The 19,463-nt window shown below is 39.4% G+C and overlaps 1 protein-coding gene across 1 annotated transcript in view; it reads left to right on the top strand.

Moving 5' to 3' along the window:
- LOC146514994 (plasma membrane calcium-transporting ATPase 1-like) overlaps window positions 1-18,605 on the top strand; it is a 28,771-nt gene extending 10,166 nt beyond the window's left edge. The window contains exons 8-21 of the mRNA XM_085167283.1: window positions 1,538-1,684; window positions 2,868-3,082; window positions 3,382-3,624; window positions 5,205-5,446; window positions 5,521-5,758; window positions 6,633-6,812; window positions 8,166-8,253; window positions 8,795-8,901; window positions 9,068-9,259; window positions 13,519-13,732; window positions 14,679-14,890; window positions 14,982-15,089; window positions 17,014-17,193; window positions 17,694-18,605. Of these exons, the coding sequence (XP_085023409.1) occupies window positions 1,538-1,684; window positions 2,868-3,082; window positions 3,382-3,624; window positions 5,205-5,446; window positions 5,521-5,758; window positions 6,633-6,812; window positions 8,166-8,253; window positions 8,795-8,901; window positions 9,068-9,259; window positions 13,519-13,732; window positions 14,679-14,890; window positions 14,982-15,089; window positions 17,014-17,193; window positions 17,694-18,077 (2,750 nt within the window). The 3' untranslated portion in view covers window positions 18,078-18,605. The remainder of the gene's footprint in view (window positions 1-1,537; window positions 1,685-2,867; window positions 3,083-3,381; window positions 3,625-5,204; window positions 5,447-5,520; window positions 5,759-6,632; window positions 6,813-8,165; window positions 8,254-8,794; window positions 8,902-9,067; window positions 9,260-13,518; window positions 13,733-14,678; window positions 14,891-14,981; window positions 15,090-17,013; window positions 17,194-17,693) is intronic.
- Window positions 18,606-19,463: the final 858 nt, after the last annotated feature.

Here is a 19,463-nt window from a genome sequence, read left to right as displayed (position 1 = left end):
GAGTCTTAAATGATATTACAAAAATACAGATATCTGATATTATCCAATTATCCCGTATTAACTTATCAGTTAAAGAATCCACTTACTTTTGGTTGCTTAAGGCTGTTTAGGTAAGGCTGAAAATCATGGTTACCTTTTCTACAGTTCTTTGAGTGAAATCACATGCAGTCTTTGAATATTAGACTTTGGAAAATTATCATCTATTGTTGATGTGTAGTTTTATGTACATCATGTCCAATTCACAACAGTTGTCTCATGGTACTTGATATTGTAAGGTGCAGACTCTGGGAAAGGTAGCCATCTGCTGCAACCAGTTGGGTGTGAGGGGAAAGAGAGGAGAAAAAGCAGTCTATAAATAGACAGGACAAAACAGTGGAGAAGAAATGTTCACTGTATCAAGTCCACCAGCATCCTGACCCTACAGCGGTATATTTAAGGATTGGTTCATAGTGACCACATCTAGCCTTAACTAAGTTTTAAGAGAAAGGAAAATGAAGCCTAATTTCAAAAGTAGAAACGTCTCCTGAACCCAAACTGGCTCCACAGAAGAGACATGATTGGGCCTGACCTTAAAAGACTTCGTATGGGATGGAACCAATGGGGAAAAGCTAATGTGAGAGAAATATGATCTCTTTCTCATCCCTGTGAGTACTCTCACTGCACAGGCTTTTCAGGGTTTTTTTTTGGAACAACATACAGAATTGTCCAGCCTAACAGTATCTGTATCTGATTACATACCATAATTTCAAGATTTCTATGGACCAATACAATAACCTCAGCTCTGAATTCAGAAGTAGAATTCTGATCTTTATTTTTTGCCTCTAGTTTAATTTATCGATTTATGCCATCTTATTTCATAGATAACTATTATGGGGTATCATCTGCATAACAGCACAACACATTTAATTAGCAACTCAGTGTTCAGTATGACATGAAAAGCTTCTATTTTCTGGGCAGGTTACTTCAATCATCCAACCCCTCAAAAATACTGTTGGAAATTATAGCTTTATAATACGTAGTTCAGTTAGACTCTTGGTTCCTTTGGAGTTTCCCATGGTCGCTGGCAGATCCTCCTGTCTCCCTGTGGTCCCACATGGTGTAGTGTGTTTGGCCCTGTGGTCTGAGCAGTAGCAGCAGGTGCTCCTGACTCTATGATTAGGCCCAAGAAGATTATTGGGCTTAAGCTTGGCAGCTGCTTTCTTCTTCTGCCTACTGCTGGCTGCCTGCCTGTCCACTAATAACCTTGTTACGAGATGGGATCAGCACCCTCACATATATATACACCTGCAGATATGCTTTCTGAAAGGGGGTTGTTTGATTGTTGGGATTTCTCTTTATTATTGTGCATTAAAATATACAGCACCTTGAGGTGACTATTGTTGATATTTTGCACAATAAAATTTTAAAAATTTAAATTTTTATTTAATAACGTATTAGTGATAAAACATTGTTTTCTGAGGGCAGTTTATGAGAGAAAAACTGTTTTGACATTCAAGTGTTTGGATTTCTTTTGTTTGCTATTTTGGATTTCCTGTAGGGGAAAAGAAGGACGGAGCCTCTGTGGAGATGCAGCCACTTAATGGTGAGGGAGAACCAGAGAAGAAGAAAAAACACATTGCAAAGAAAGAGAAATCCGTCCTCCAGGGGAAGCTAACTAAGCTGGCTGTGCAGATCGGCAAAGCAGGTACAAACAGAGTCTGATTATTGAGATTTAATTTAGATTTAGAGACCACACATCACTGTGCTCTGAAACACTTGATGTTGATTTTTGATGTGATGTCCATATTTGGCAGACATGGTTTGCTACAGCACGTCACTCTGGATGTTTGAAATGGGAGAATTTTGCACCAGATGTCTTTCTGGATGCAACCCAATCGGATCTGTGTCTCCTTACTGGAGATGATCCAGGGATCTTTTACTTGTTAGGCAAATATGTAAAATGACTAGCTGCAAAGCTACTTTTTTTGTACAAAAATCCTTCAGTGAAAGCTCGCATGCAAGGGAAGCTACTAAGATTACGAAGAACAACTACAAACAATAGGAACAAAACAAAGAGTTCTAACAGAACACTAGAATCCATGGCTTTGATGAGAACAACTTATGTGATGATCATGTTGGATGTGATTTATTAAGCATCTCAAAAAAGGAAGTAATTCCTGAAAAATCTCCTTTGATCCAATATTCAAGATAAGAAGTAACAACAAACCTAGATCTCCAAGAGAGTTTCAGAGCAGATGTAAAGTTTTTCTACGTTGCAGCAGACGTCTGACTAATTTTGTAAAGGATGCAAAAACTGCACCTTTGCAGTAGCACTGGCTCACATCCAAAGATTCCAGCAGAAATTAGTTAATCTTTCGTCATGCGAATCACTGTTTATACATTTCCAATTTACAAGTCTTTTAACTTGCGAGTGTCATTTCTGAGAAAGACATTTGTATTCCTGAAGTGTATTTTCTCACAATGTGAATGTTTTTGTTTGAATCTTTCACTTAAAAAGGTTCAAAGGAGTTGTGAAGCTAAAACAACTTGTTTTAAACAAGGACTATATTTTGTCCATAGTGAGTGTGACCACAGCCTGTGGAGCCCTTGCATTGTACATAAAGGATGTGATTATATAGAAGTGACTGTATAGGAAGAAATGTTTTGTAGATGCATAATATTTGTCTGGGGGCTGATAAAGCCTGAACATATGAACGCTGTTGTATGCATTTTTAAGATGGTTCAGTGGAAATGAATGCAGATATATAGATCCAAAACAAATTTGAACTTAACTCACTGTTCACTTAATCTGTTATGGTCACAATTAACTCTACAGATGAACTAAAGTCTGTGCCTCTGTTCTCTTTGCTGCCTGTCTTTGCCTTCAGGTCTGTTCATGTCAACTCTCACTGTCATCATCCTCATCACTCGCTTCCTGATCGATACATTCTGCATTCAGGGGGTTGTGTGGATCCCTGAGTGTGTGCCCATCTACATACAATTTCTGGTCAAGTTCTTCATAATTGGTGTGACGGTGCTCGTGGTAGCTGTACCTGAAGGCCTCCCTCTGGCTGTCACCATCTCCCTAGCCTATTCAGTCAAGGTCTGTTTATTTTCTAAGGGAAATTAAAAAATGTTTGCTATAATAAAACTAACATATTTAGCCTGATGAAACATGCCAGATAGATATTTGATCTATTCTTTTTTTGCAGCACGCAGTATTGTGCAACTTTTACAGAATTATTTATTGTCCACCTCTTTCATTGTAGCAATGACCCGGACTTCAAAAGTAATAATGGAATATTTCAACCCTCGTCAGACAAACTTGGATCAAGCCGAGCTCTTTTGATTGGTTCAAAATAAAACCCACAGACTGGTAACATGGCTCTTGTCTTTTATCAGAAAATGATGAAGGACAACAACCTGGTCCGCCACCTGGATGCCTGTGAGACAATGGGCAATGCCACTGCCATATGCTCTGATAAAACGGGCACACTGACTATGAATCGCATGACAGTGGTGCAGGCCTACATCGGGGAACGCTACTACAAAAAGGTGCCAGAGCCAGACCTTATCCCTCCCAAAATCCTGGACCTGCTTGTCCTGGGCATCGGGGTCAACTGCGCCTACACCACCAAGATTATGGTGAGCTGCAAAAATAGAAGTTCATTCAGGAAGCTGAATGGAGTGCAGTGCAGCTTGACTAACACAGCAGTTCAGGACTCATTGGATTACTGTCTCCTGGATCCACTGTATTGCACACAGACAGGAAACCGATTCAGCTACACTATCTATCTATCTATAATATATATATATACATACATACGTGTGTGTGTGTGTATATATGTGTGTGTGTGTGTGTGTGTGTATATATATATATATATATATATATATATACATATATACATATGTGTGTGTGTGTGCATGTATAATATTCTGAATCGGGATAGAGACCTAGATGTGGTTAGTTATACTTTCAAATAAGACATTATATGTACATTCCTTTTGCTGACATTTTGTTTTCTTTGCTAAAGGTATCACTATAAATTACATCAATTTGTCTGACAATTATTTCAAGCTTAAAAGATCAGCAGCATAGCCTGGGGTTTGGAATCCCCAAGCAGTCGCCTAATGAATGTGAGAGCCTGTGAACTGACAGATAGGTTTAAGTTATCCTTTATTAATCCCTTGGAGAAATTCTTTGACTTTACATTGGGCAGCCAGCTGGTTCTGCCCAGGAAACCAGATATAGCGCTCAGCCTTTGCCATGTTCAGGGCTGTCTTGACAGAAGAACTGAGTACACTAAAAGGCCACAGAAAGCTACCCTTGTGAAAAATTTATAAAATCTTCTATTTACCCTGGAAAACATTATTGCAGGCTCTTTACCTTACTATATAAAGTACCTTGAGGTGACCGTTGTTGTGATTTGGTATTGTATAAATAAAACAGAATTAAACTGAAATGAATTAATTTAAATTGAACCTCAGACAGTGATCATTATTTGACTGTCAAGGATGAAATATCTAGTTTACAGCTGCAGCTACAGTTGTATTGATAGTGACAGACTGTTTTTCTTGTAAGTAGAATAGTAAGTTTATTGATATCTAATTGTGCTTAGTTTTCAGACTGAAAACAGTCTATTATAAAAATTCATGTGGTTATGTTATAAACATAAAATTTAATTAGAAAGGCCAATAAATACCAAATTAACAACAGATAAATACAACTAAATGTTTTTTCTCATACCTGTACACTGTATTACACTGTATTAAAGTATTAAAGACTAACATGCCACAAGACAACTCTTGAATTTACAGTTTGGCAGGCATGAACTAGTCGTTTTTAACCAAAAGTACTAGTTTCAGCACAGTGTGTCCTTAAAAACTTGCAGGAAACTGGATAAGTGGAGGACAGAATAAGGGTCAACCCTAAAACACCTACAGCAGACGAACAGTATCTGAAAGCCTTTACTGCAGTAAATTACAGCAAAGAACACAACATGGAGGGAAATCGGACACAAGTCATACATAAGCACATATACAAGATAAAAAGGCTATACATGAACTGACTTTTATTTTTAAATTAACTTTAAAATCTTGTTGTTGAAAGTTGTGTATTGAAGCTTTTGATTGTTGCTGTATCATTTCATTATGTGTGCTGTTGTCATATTGTGTACATCAGACTTCTCATTAAAGACTTAACTTCCCGATGTTTCTTCTCACAGCCTCCAGAGAGGGATGGTGGACTCCCTCGCCAGGTGGGAAACAAGACTGAATGTGCCTTACTGGGATTCACCCTCGACCTGCGCCGAGACTATCAGGCCATTCGCAACGAAACCCCCGAGGAGAAACTTTTTAAGGTCTATACCTTCAACTCTGTGAGAAAATCCATGAGCACTGTGCTAAAGAACCATGATGGCAGCTACCGAATGTTCAGCAAGGGTGCCTCTGAGATCCTGCTTAAGAAGTAAGTTTACTGCTTGTACTCACACAGCCATACACAGTAAGATGATGATCACATGAATATCTCTGTGTTTACAGATGTTGTAAGATCTTGACGGCCAGTGGTGATGTCAAAGTCTTCAAACATCGCGACCGAGATGATCTGGTTAAAAAGGTGGTTGAGCCAATGGCGTCTGAGGGACTGAGGACTATCTGCCTCGCCTACAGAGATTTTCCTGTGTCTGACGGAGAGCCTGAGTGGGACAATGAAGCCCACATACTAACAGGTCTCACATGCGTCGCTGTAGTTGGCATTGAGGACCCAGTACGACCTGAGGTATGCCAACACAGAGACAGCAGGCAAACCAGTCTTTAGAATAATTGGCTATTAGCAAAAATCTGTCTATTTTAACATTATTGTGGCATGTTTAATAAGACAAGGATGCCAAAGTAATTTTACATCGTGGGCCAGCTTTGATCTTAAATGGGCCAAACCAGAGAAACTCCTCTTTCTGTCAGTGTAAACATATTTAACTACACAATTAATCCCATTTAATGTGGAATTTCAACAGAACAACTCAGTTTTTCTACATGATAGAGAAATTCTTTTGTAGTAAATGCAGGAAATCTGTCAGCACAAATAAATAAATGTGTAAAATTACACTTTCTATACAATGTCTCTTTCCCCCCCGAGGACCCAATGTAAAAAATAGAAACTTCTAAAGTAGATAGTTAAAAAAAAGGGACTTCTCTGTGTTTTAATTGATGTTGTTTATCTATTAGTTAATTACTTTGGTGTAATATGAATAGCTGTTGTGGATGTCCTTATCAGAACAAAACACTGTAAAACCAATGAAAATATGGTTGAAAGTCCCAAATCTGCCTTCCTTCAGAATTTCCAAAGCCATCCAGTGGTCTGGTTTGGGCCTTTTGCTGGGTAGATTCTGTCCCCCACCTATTGTTTGACACCCCTGAGCTAAAGTACAGATGTCTGAAAGACTGGATCATTGGCTACAATAATTCAGAAACTCTGTAGACACCATGGGACCGGTATTTTGTCAGCAACATTTCATTGTTTGTAAAACTATGATTATTGCAAAAACTAGCTGTGAGTCAGTCAGTATTTTTCTTTGTTCGAACCTTTTATTTTTTGTGTTCCAATGAAGCTCACGTACTAGATGCATGTTTTTTTCTTTTCTTTTGCTCCATAGGTTCCAGAAGCCATCAGAAAGTGCCAGCGGGCTGGAATCACTGTTCGCATGGTGACTGGAGACAATATCAATACTGCCCGCGCAATTGCCATTAAATGTGGCATTTTGCATCCTGGAGATGATTTCCTGTGTTTGGAGGGCAAAGAGTTCAACCGACGCATTCACAATGAAATGGGAGAGGTCAGACAAACACAAAGAAAGAGGATTTGACTGATCAGTAGATGACTGTGAAAATAAGAAAAGTGACACAATAAAAACACAAACATTAGAATGCTGTGTGAGATGTGCATTTATGCATTTACTTACCATTATGGCCTGGCTCACTGTTACAAATGTGATAAGGACTAGTCTATTGGTTTGTTCTCCATTTTTATGCTTCGTGAGCCAACCAGTGCTGCCTACACTGGGCGGAGGTCACAGTGTGTTTTTTGAGAGTCACTGCTTTACAGACAAAAGTGCACACATTCTGTACTCAAGCAGAAGTACAGTTAATTCAGTGAATGAACCTAAGCATCCTTAGCTTAACTTCAAATTTACTTGATATAACTTAACTCTGACCATGAAACCACAGCCACTAAGCACCAGTCACACACACTTTTCCTCACTGTCCTTCACTTTAAATCAAAGGTACAGCAGAGTATTTTCATAAAGCCTTTAATAACACAGTTTGTCTGCATTAGTTTGTTTTGCAGCACATTTCACAGTATGAGAAAAACACGATGTCACGTGTTAAAAACATGAGGACTTATATGTAAGCTTTAAATTTAACACATTTCCCACGTGTGGGACTAATAAAGGTTATCTTATCTTATCTTAAATCTCCATTTTATGCCACTGAGCAGTCCTTACCTTATGATCTTCCAATTCGGTCCTGTCTTTCTTATCTTTCTCCATCTCTGAGTGAAGTTAGCTCTCATTCTCTCCCTGTGAAATACAATCAGCTGGACCTTAAGGCAGCAGAAGCACTGTGTGACAAAATGCACAGACAAACAGTTGATAGAAGTTGCATTTGTTTATGCTTGTTACTCTTTTGAAGGGGTAGCTGGATGCTTAAGTACTTAAGGACATCTGCAGTTGTTCTGGTGTTGTGCCAAAAACAAAAAAACACTGGCCCACTTTAACCCCTGACCATGGCACAAAGTTTTGCCTCTTTCGTCTCTTTTTATGCAACAAAAATAACTACTCAAGTGAAGTACAGATATATGAAAATTCTATTTAATTACAGTAACAAAGTATTTTTACTTTTTTGCTTCCTACCTCTGTAACTTTAATTCAATTTGATTTGATCAACATAGCCTCAGTTAATGATAGTTATCTGAACAACAACAGTTATTCTATGGTAGGGTAGAGGCCCTACAATATATAAAATGTATAACCTCAATGATCTGCTCATCCCCTTGAAAATTGTGAGGAAGCATATGCTGCATCTGGTTGGAAGGTCAGCACAATTAGTCGGACAAACAGTGATTTAAATCAATATTTTGCCGTTAAAACATATATTTTTTTGGTCTTCTCTCTCTTTTTGTTTTGAAGATTGAGCAGGAACGTCTTGATAAGATTTGGCCCAAGCTCCGAGTCCTCGCTCGATCATCTCCAACGGACAAACACACTTTGGTCAAAGGTTAGACACATCTGGATCAAAGAGGGTGGGTGGGGCAGGAGACAGTTAGTGACAAGGGGTAGATTGAACCATTGAGAGAAGGACAATTTATGTTTACAGGAAAATTTGTACACAAAAAAGTTCATTTTGAGTTACATAAATATGAATATTAAAAGCAATAGAAATTAAACCTTACAAAGTAAATATAAGAACATGTGGAAAGAAATTGAAAGGCAGCTTATGTTAAAGTTGATCCTTTGACACTATTAAACATTAGTAAGGTATTAGTAATTATTGAATTCATTATTTGTAAAGCATTTAGTTTTGTAACCAAGCCTCTAAAAGTCAAAAGAAAAGAAAAGCAAACACCCATTTTTAATATTTCATTTATCAGTTACATCCAGATCCAAGGAAATATTGATTAAGCATTCTAAAAACGTAATTTTGAAAATGGATTCTATCAGGAGTAATGCTTTACAAATAATGAATAAAGTATTTACTCACACATTATTAATGCTCAAAAATGTGTAGTCATTATAACACATATCACTTGTCTTTTCAGGAATTATTGACAGCACAGTCTTTGAGCAGAGGCAGGTTGTTGCAGTAACTGGAGATGGAACAAATGATGGTCCTGCCCTAAAAAAAGCAGATGTTGGCTTTGCTATGGTAACTTCAGCAGTCATCAAAAGTCAATGTATTTTAACATTTAGTTACACGTTGTTATAGCATTTTTGCAATGGTGTTTAATATTAAATGCTATTAAATAATGAATATTATTTGCACTGATAATAACGATAGGTTCGTAAACTAGCATACATGCTATGATCTGCAGGGCATCGCAGGGACGGATGTGGCTAAGGAGGCGTCTGACATCATCCTGACAGACGATAATTTCAGCAGCATTGTTAAGGCTGTTATGTGGGGCAGGAATGTCTACGACAGCATATCTAAATTCTTGCAGTTCCAGCTCACCGTCAATGTGGTTGCTGTCATTGTGGCCTTTACCGGAGCCTGCATCACCCAGGTCAGAGCCAGCTGAAAACCTCCACTGTCTATCTGTGACTGACTTTAACCGCATGTACTGTACATTTATTTAGCTAAATTTTAAAATGAAATTTTCTTGGCATTTCTGTAAATACTTTGGAGTAAAATGGCTAAAACCCAACTGGGTCTGCATAAATATAGAGGGTGAACCCCACTGCAAGAAGTGGGACAGTTCTTGGTGCATGAAATATCACTTCTTTGATGAAGAATGACCCAGAGCTTGAGAGTGAGAGATACTAGCTAAATATAATTGTGTTTACCTCAATGTATGCTCAGCACTCGAGTTCTGGAACCAGTCGCTTGGAGAAGCTTTGTACTCTATTCAGCTCTGGACTGGAGGTGGAGACTGTGTATATTTGTATATCCCAGTTTAGTGGGCAGTCACTAAACTGGGACAAGTTGCTGTGTGTGAGATGGAAAGAAAGTGGTTGTGTACCATTGGGTTGTTAAAAAACTATCACTTCTGCCTATATAGTTAATGAGAGCTCAGAGTATTTTTGTCTCCCTGTGTGGGGTCCTGGAAGGTGCCCCTACTGGGGACTCCATTGTCCTGCGGGTGGACCTTAATGCTTATGTGGGTAATGACTGTGACTCCTGTAAGGGTGTGACAGGGAGGAATGGCCTGCTGGATCTGAACCCAAGTGGTGTTGTTATTGGACTTCTGTGCCTAACTAATATCATGTCTAACTATATGGGTGCTTATAAGTGCACCTTGCACCAGGAATTACAATCATGAGCCATAGCTCTCATCTGGGGTAAGGGATGGGTGGGGCTCAGGAGGTAGAGCAGGTTATTTACTAATTGGAAGATTGGTGGATTGATACCTGGCTGTTGCAGTTGGCATACCAAAGTATCCTTGGGCAAGATACACTGTTTTTTCTGATATGTTCATTAAAATGTGAATATATATGAACAAAAGAAAGCACTCAGACATAGAAAAAGTGCTTGTGTGAATAGATTAACAAGAGTATCCAGAGCCAGAAGTATCCCATACTTCCTGTATAACTGGATATATTATATAGGAGATATAAGTATAAGAAAGAACCCTTTGTCACTTGTAATCTTTGTAACCTTTATGGAAAGAATTTCTAAGTGCAGCCAAGTATCAGACATGGCCAGTTCCATTTTGCAGATGGTACAATTCTATTACTCTTACTGAACAGTACCTGGGTCAATACCTTGCAGTGAGTATAAAGTGACTGGGGTGACAATTAGCACATCAAATTCTGAGACCATGGTTCTCAGCTGGAGAGCCCGCTCTGGCTAAATGCACTGCACCTCTTATACAGTGGGGCAAAAAAGTATTTAGTCAGCCACCGATTGTGCAAGTTCCCCCACTTAAAATGATGTCAGAGGTCAGTAATTTGCACCAGAGGTACACTTCAACTGTGAGAGACAGAATGTGAAAAAAAAATCCATGAATTTACATGGTAGGATTTGTAAAGAATTTATTCGTAAATCAGGGTGGAAAATAAGTATTTGGTCAATAACAAAAATACAACTCAATACTTTGTAACATAACCTTTGTTGGCAATAACAGAGGTCAAACGTTTACTATAGGTCTTTACCAGGTTTGCACACACAGTAGCTGGTATTTTGGCCCATTCCTCCATGCAGATCTTCTCAAGAGCAGTGATGTTTTGGGGCTGTCGCCGAGCAACACGGACTTTCAACTCCCGCCACAGATTTTCTATGGGGTTGAGGTCTGGAGACTGGCTAGGCCACTCCAGGACTTTCAAATGCTTCTTACGGAGCCACTCCTTTGTTGCCCGGGCGGTGTGTTTTGGATCATTGTCATGTTGGAAGACCCAGCCTCGTTTCATCTTCAAAGTTCTCACTGATGGAAGGAGGTTTTGGCTCAAAATCTCACGATACTTGGCCCCATTCATTCTGTCCTTAACACGGATCAGTCGTCCTGTCCCCTTGGCAGAAAAACAGCCCCATAGCATGATGTTTCCACCCCCATGCTTCACAGTAGGTATGGTGTTCTTGGGATGCAACTCAGTATTCTTCTTCCTCCAAACACGACGAGTTGAGTTTATACCAAAAAGTTCTACTTTGGTTTCATCTGACCACATGACATTCTCCCAATCCTCTGCTGTATCATCCATGTGCTCTCTGGCAAACTTCAGACGGGCCTGGACATGCACTGGCTTCAGCAGCGGAACACGTCTGGCACTGCGGGATTTGATTCCCTGCCGTTGTAGTGTGTTACTGATGGTGACCTTTGTTACTTTGGTCCCAGCTCTCTGCAGGTCATTCACCAGGTCCCCCCGTGTGGTTCTGGGATCTTTGCTCACCGTTCTCATGATCATTTTGGCCCCACGGGATGAGATCTTGTGTGGAGCCCCAGATCGAGGGAGATTATCAGTGGTCTTGTATGTCTTCCATTTTCTGATGATTGCTCCCACAGTTGATTTTTTCACACCAAGCTGCTTGCCTATTGTAGATTCACTCTTCCCAGTCTGGTGCAGGTCTACAATTCTTTTCCTGGTGTCCTTCGAAAGCTCTTTGGTCTTGGCCATGGCGGAGTTTGGAGTCTGACTGGTTGAGGCTGTGGACAGGTGTCTTTTATACAGATGATGAGGTCAAACAGGTGCCATTCATACAGGTAACGAGTGGGGGACAGAAAAGCTTCTTACAGAAGACGTTACAGGTCTGTGAGAGCCAGGGATTTTCCTTGTTTGAGGTGACCAAATACTTATTTTCCACCCTGATTTACGAATAAATTCTTTACAAATCCTACCATGTGAATTCATGGATTTTTTTTTTCACATTCTGTCTCTCACAGTTGAAGTGTACCTCTGGTGCAAATTACTGACCTCTGTCATCATTTTAAGTGGGGGAACTTGCACAATCGGTGGCTGACTAAATACTTTTTTGCCCCACTGTATAGTGCTAATTCTACTCTATTTGAGCACTCAAAGCACTTTATACAACTTGCCTTATTCACCCATTCACACAAGTACTTTCTTTGTAAGCTCTTTCTATCTAACATTCACACAGCAACTTGGGGTTAGTTTCTTTGGCATGCAGACTGAAGCAGAGAGGGATTGGACCACCAGGGATTGGACCCGCTCTGTCTCCTGAGCTACAGCCTCCCCAGAGGAGCTCAAGTATCTTGGGCTCTTGTTTACAGGCGAAGAAATAAAAGAGTGGGAAGTGAACTGAAAAACAGCATCTGCAGTGTTGTAGATGCCAATTGCCTGTTGTGGTGAAGCATGTGAGTGCAGAGTGCAATAACATTCTTACCCTGCCCCATGGACACAAACTGTGGACGGTGTCAAAAAGAATGAGATCATAGATTTAAGTGGGAAATTAGCTTTCCCTGAAGGGTGTCTGGGATCTCCCTTAGAGATGTAGTGAAGTGTTCAGTCATTTGGGAGGGACTCAGAGTACAGCTACTACTAATCCACAATAAAAGAAGGATGATGACCCTGGGGCAGACCCCTGACATACTGGTGGCTTGGACTGTGTCTGCCACATATGTGCAGCCACATATAAAATATAGCATGTAAAATATAGCATAGATCGCATTTTACATCATAAATTCAGAATGAGAAAATTTTGAGGTATGGTTTTTACAATTGAGGTTTATGGTTTTGTGTATTTTAGTGCATATTTATTCCTGACTTAGTGACCGTTGTGTATAAGCTATATTTTGTGTAGCCTGTACATAATGTTGGTCAGGTAAGCTTGTTTTAAATGTCCTATAGAAATAAGTACAGAAGTACTTGAGTTGACTTTATTTTGACTACAACAACCAGACGAGATCACTTGAAAATGATTCAGACAAACTGGGTGAACATTTTAATTTGGTTGGATGCGTAGAAATGAGTAGACATGATATTACTTCCATGCACCTATCAGAGTTTAGCAACGTTTAAATCTTAAGTTATTGCAGAGATGGTTATGGGTTTACAACATGAGTTATAAATTACTAAAGGCATTGGAACCTCTTGAATGTTGAATGCTTACATGAAGAACATCACAATCAATATCCTTCCTGAGAATTGTCTAAGGAGCTTGGAAAGAAAATTCCTGAGAATTAACAAACTAAATTCTCAATACCAATTCCCATCCTAATATTTTAATTGATGCTTTGTGTATATAATCAAAACCATAATTTTAAATTCTGTTTGTAAATGTTTATTCATAGGTGTCTTTTCTGTCTGTTTATGCTTTTTGGATTTAACGGATGATTTTCCTCTTCTAAATACCATACAAAAATGTTTCCAGGACTCTCCTCTGAAAGCTGTGCAGATGTTATGGGTGAACCTCATCATGGACACATTTGCTTCGCTGGCCCTTGCCACGGAGCCACCGACTGAGGCACTGCTGCTCAGGAACCCATACGGCCGCAAGAAGCCGCTCATCTCCCGCACCATGATGAAGAACATTCTGGGACATGGCATCTACCAGCTGACCATAATCTTCACCCTACTCTTTGCTGGTCAGTGAACACATCACACAAGACCAGTTTTACCCTTCTTTGTTAGGGTGGCCATATTAGGAGATTTTATAGTACATGGTCCCGTCCATAATTCTGGCTGGGTTGTAGGGTATGAAATACTTATTTCACTTAATGACATGCACATTAATTTATAACTTAAGGTGCCTGCAGCAATAGTGGTGACACAGCGTAAGTCAAATCAGGACCAATCAAAATGGGAAAGATACAGATACAGGTGTAAATACACCCAAGTTATACTGAGGAAGCAGTTTGATCCAGATTGTTTGGGCACATATGACCATATTCTTTTAACAATGTGTAAAGGTGATCTGGGCACTTTATTACTGCACAAGCAATAATAAAGTGCAGTAAGATGAATGACTTGGTTTAATTTTGGGTCAGGTTGCGGGTCTGGTAATAATAACTGGATTATTGGTTAGTTCCATAACCCGACTGTAGTTGGTGGGTTGGTAGGTGCGGAAGGATATAACAGGACAGCTTTTTGCTAATGGAAGTAATGCATTAATAATGCATGTTTATTTGCATACAGAACAGGAATGTCAGCTTCAGTTCCAAATGTGAAGATACCTTCGAATGCCAGGTGTGAAATGACACACTTAGGGCTCTCCACGTGTGATCAGATCAGCCAAGATGAATGTTGATGCTGAGTGTTTATCACAACTCTCCCTTCAGTCACACATCTTTTTACTGTATTTTACATTATGTCCATATATGTAATAATCTTATGTCTTTTTGCTTGTAGTTTGTTGTCCTTGTAAACAAACTTTACGAAAGCTGATTCTTAGAGGGATTTTAATAGGTTTTGTGTGGCAAATGTCACTAAAGTATTGCTTGAAAATGTCTCAATATTTACTTATTTTTTTTTTAATTAAAAATTTTGAAAAATATACAGACTTCATGTAGTGACCTTTGATCTTCCTTACAGGTGAGACGCTGTTTGACATCGACACTGGCAGGAATGCCCCGCTTCACGCCCCGCCCTCTGAGCACTATACCATCGTGTTCAATACTTTTGTCCTCATGCAGATCTTCAATGAGTTCAATGCCCGCAAGATCCATGGAGAGAGAAACGTTTTTGAGGGTGTCTTCAGAAACCCCATCTTTTGCTCCATCATCTTCGGAACCTTTGTCTCACAGGTAACCCTGGAAAAAAGAAGTCGTCAGCCTGTTCAGACTCGATGTAATTAAAAGAATTCTCATATAATGTTGTTGCTCTGTCCTCTTGTAGTTCATAATTGTACAGTTTGGAGGTAAACCTTTTAGCTGTGTGGATCTAACCCTTGAGCAATGGCTTTGGTGCATCTTCTTGGGCCTTGGCAGTCTGCTGTGGGGACAGGTAAGAAACTGTTTTTGCTAAAATGAATTTTTTTTAATTGATTGCTGTTACAATTATTTAAAAAGAAAGCACACTTTTTTATTTCTAAGGTTTTTTGTATCAGGACATTGTCATGGTCCTGGGTCATTTGACCCAGCGTTTTGAGTTTTCCTGTGTTTTTGTTATTTTGTATTATGATCTATGTATAAGTTCTCGTTGCTAGTCTTAAGTTTATTTCCATAGTGCTTGGTTATCCTGTTTTGAGTTTTTTATGGTCCCAGTTTAGTTCCTTGATTATTTAATATTTTTCCCTTGTGTCGTTGCCCTCTGTGTCTCCCTCTGTGCGTTTGTGTTTATGTGTTTGTATGAGTTCTTGTGCCTTGTTTCCCCTCCTTGTGTTTTATTCCATCATTTTTATCCATCCTCCACTCCTGTGTCATGTTCCACAGTTTCCTGTTTTATTGTGAAGGTCTCGTGTTCCCATGTTCAGCGTATTTTGTTTTGCTTCCCCTGTGGCGTCATGTTCATTTGTAGCAGCTGTGTTCCTCGCGGGTCCTCACTTCCCCCGTTATCCTTCTATGTATTTATCTCAGCATCTCCCTCGGTCCTGTGTTGCGATCTCCCTGATGGTTGTGTGTCTCTCCTTTCTCCCAGTTTAGTTTTTGTATTGCTGCCAATAAAGCTGTGTTTTTTTTGTTTTAATTTACTCTTTTTCTCCGTGAGTCTGCATAATCTGTAATCTGGTCCTTAGTTGGTTTAAAAAATTATTTAAATACAAACTTGACGAAGAACAGCGATACATGACATATTACACTGTATCATGATTAAACTAAGCCAGGACACAGAAGCACTGTATGAAGTTTACCCTTATTGCTTTCATAGAAATTGACAAGGTAAGTAGGAGCCAAGTGCTGCAAATCAATTCCTTTTTCTTCTTCTTTTGGCTGGTCCCAAAGAAGACCAGCCACAGCAGATTGCTTTATGCCTCTCATTTTATTCCTAGTATCCTTTTCTGATACATCAACCCAGTGGATGTCCTCTTTCACTACATCCATGAATCTTCTCAGCGTTGTCAGCTAGTAGCTCCATATTCATGGTAAATGGTAAATGGACTGGTTCTTATATAGCGCTTTTCTACTCTTCTGAGCACTCAAAGCACTTTACACAACTTGTGCATTCACCCATTCACACCCATTCGCACCAGTACATTTTCTAACTAACATTCATACTCCGATGGATGCATCGGTTAGTATCTTGCCCAAGGATATTTGGCATGCAGTCTAGAGGAAGCCAGGAATCGAACCACCAACCTTCCAATCAGTAGATGACCTGCTGTACCGCCTGAGCTACAGCCATTCAGTTTCCTTTGTCCAGTATATCCACTATCCCTCCTCTGCTCAAACAATCTGAGACTTGCGAGATGGTTTAGAAATGGTTTCAAACATTCCAACAGTAACTAAAGCTTCCAACAGACCTTAAAGAAATAACCACTATGACTTCATGCCTAAGACATCTGCATAATGTGTCGAAGAACTATCAACTGACACTAAAGTACAGTGAATCAATCAGGCAAGTCATTAGGAACTCTTTGTCTTTTACAATGGGAGTGGTGTTAAAAAGAAATAAAGTTAAAAGAACAACTCACATTCAAAAAGACTCACACTCACTGGCATAATTTTACCTGTGCCTACATTATGTTAACAGAAATAAAAAAAACAGACTAGTAAATGCATCAATAATAGACCAAAAAAGTAGGATGCCCAATACCACAATACTTGAATAAATAAGATAAATAAGAGAATGGATGGATGGATGAATGAAGAAATAATGACCTCTTTGCAGATAATCATCATGAGACAATGGTTGCATTAAATCTTCATATTGAGGTGTCCAGGATGCGCTGCTTCTATCTTTGACAAGTGCAATATTTTTTTAATTTTGTCAGTTGGTGTCAAGTGTCCCGACAAAGTGGCTGAAGTTTCTGAAGACAGCAGGTCATGCCACACTGCAGGAAGAGATCCCTGATGGGTCTGATGAGGGTAATGATGTGGTTGACCACGGAGACCTCGAGCTAAGCCAAGGCCACATCCTGTGGTGCCGCGGCCTGAGCCGCATCCAGACACAGGTACGATTTCAGGCTTAAAGATACATTTGTGTCTCATATGTTTTGCCAGATATCTTTTGTATAATTATCTGGTTAAAAATTCCTGAGGAGATTTAAATTTCAACTGTTACCATCAGAAATCATGATGTCATCAATTTGTGAAGTTTAAACTACAGAGTAAATCTGTCAGACAGGAAATAAAGTAATTGAATGATGTAGGACCTTATGTTTGGGCTTATTTTGATCAAACCCCCTAAGGGTTTTATTTATTTTTAGTGTTATTTTGTTATCGTTTTTATCGTTAACTCGGTTTTCCTGGGTCTTTTCACGTGTGTTATGAATAAATCGTATTTTTTTTTGGTACCGGTACTAGTTTTAATTTGTTGTATTTATCCGCGACACCTTAAAGGCCGGTCCGTGAAAATATTGTCAGACATAAACTGGTCTGTGGCACAAAACAGGTTGGGGACCGCTGCTGTAAATGATCTACCTGAGTTGACTCACTGTCTCTGTTCTCCCAGATCCGTGTGGTGAAGGCCTTCAGGGACAGTGTGTCTCCCTATGAAGGTCTGGAGACACCTGAATCTCGCAGTTCCATTCACAACTTCATGAATCATCCCGAGTTCCGTATTGAAGACTCAGAACCTCAGATCCCCCTCATCGATGAAAATGAGAGTGAAGATGATCCCCCTACCAAACGAAACTCTATTTTCATCCCACCGCCACTTACTGGATTGTCCAGCCAGCCGCCTCTCCCCTTCACCCCCAACGAGAACAACAACGCCTTGGACCGTGTCATCCCGTTACATAAGGACATCTCCAGGTCTGCACTGGTCCCTCCCAACTCAGCAGGACTACCACCCTGTCCAGGAAGCCCCTTGCACAGTCTGGAAACCTCACTCTGAAGCCCCTCCCCCTTACCTGAACACTTCCTGTTACTAAAGCATGTTCGTACTGTGTTTTTTATGGTCAGAATTTTGGTTCTTCTGGGAGCCATGGAAGGGAAAAAATTAAAAAGAGACTCACCAAATTGTTCCAACCAAGAGTTCATCTGCAGAAATGTTTCCAGATGTGCTTTTATTCTGTGACAGCGACTCACACAGACTGTTTCCTTTTTTAATAGAAATGAACTTCTTGTTACTTAGGAGAATGTTGTTTGTGCAGGGAACAATGAGTAATCAGTTCTGATTGTGTACATATTCTGTTAATGTAGTTTTAAATGTGGGATGTTGCAGTTTTTCAGCAGACCAGCTGATGGGAGCCGGTAGTGATGGTTCATGTTAGTTTTTTGTTAAGGATCTGTCACTGAAATGTTTAGTATTTTGTGTTGTAGAGAGAAAGTTTTGAGGGAGATGTTTAATGTTGAATTTTATTTTAGTGTGGTTTTAGATTGAAAAGGTTACAAAAAAAGTTATTAAAAGTTTCAAAAAATAGACTTTGAGAGCTGGATAACTTTGGTAAAGCATTACATCAGACAAAAGAAGAGTTGTAGCAGTTATCAATAGTCTTTTCAAATATTTTCACAATGAATTCACTGGATTATAGAGCCTTCCAGTCTCAGGCTTTACTTCACACACATTTCCTAAGATACGCCGTTAGACAGTATGTGACAGCACAACACTGAAATGTCGTCATCATTCTTCATCTATGTGTCAAAAATTTAACAAAGAAAAAGTGGGATTAAAAAAAAGGTAATGCTACTGAAATACGTATGTTTTGTTTTGTTTTGTTGTTTTGTTTTTTGCAAAAAGACGATTCTTTACAATATTTTAGAAAAATTACAAACATGTAAATAAGGTTACAAAAATGTAATATTTCAAGGATAACATTACACTTGCAAAAAATAAAAATGGGGGGAATTTGACAAACAAAACAAACAAATAAAAAATGTTCAGTGTAAAAATTAAGCTCATATTTTCATCTAGCCATATTTCACTCTATCCTATAGCATGTCTGTGAAGGTTCTCAGTCATCCAGGTCATTGGACCATGGTGCACCTTCCCTTATCAGCTGGTAATATAGTGATGTTGTGGTCTTTGCTCAGGGAAGCGACGGTGCACCGTGCCCCTGAATGCAACGGATTACCACACAAAGATTACTACTCTCCTCAGTGACAGCAATACCTACGAAGCCTTAAAGCGAGACCCCACAAGCAGCTACAAAAAGAAAGTTATAACTTGCCTTCAAGACCTTGAAAAGGACAAAATCATTGACCGCCTTACATATCACCGGCTTTACGCCGGGAATGCCATACCCTGCATTTAAGGACTTCCTAAGATCCACAATGAAGG

The sequence above is a fragment of the Neolamprologus multifasciatus genome, chromosome 7 (assembly GCF_963576455.1).
Source record: "Neolamprologus multifasciatus chromosome 7, fNeoMul1.2, whole genome shotgun sequence".
NCBI classification, from domain to species: Eukaryota; Metazoa; Chordata; class Actinopteri; order Cichliformes; family Cichlidae; genus Neolamprologus; species Neolamprologus multifasciatus.
This window is presented reverse-complemented; position numbering and strand designations above follow the sequence as displayed.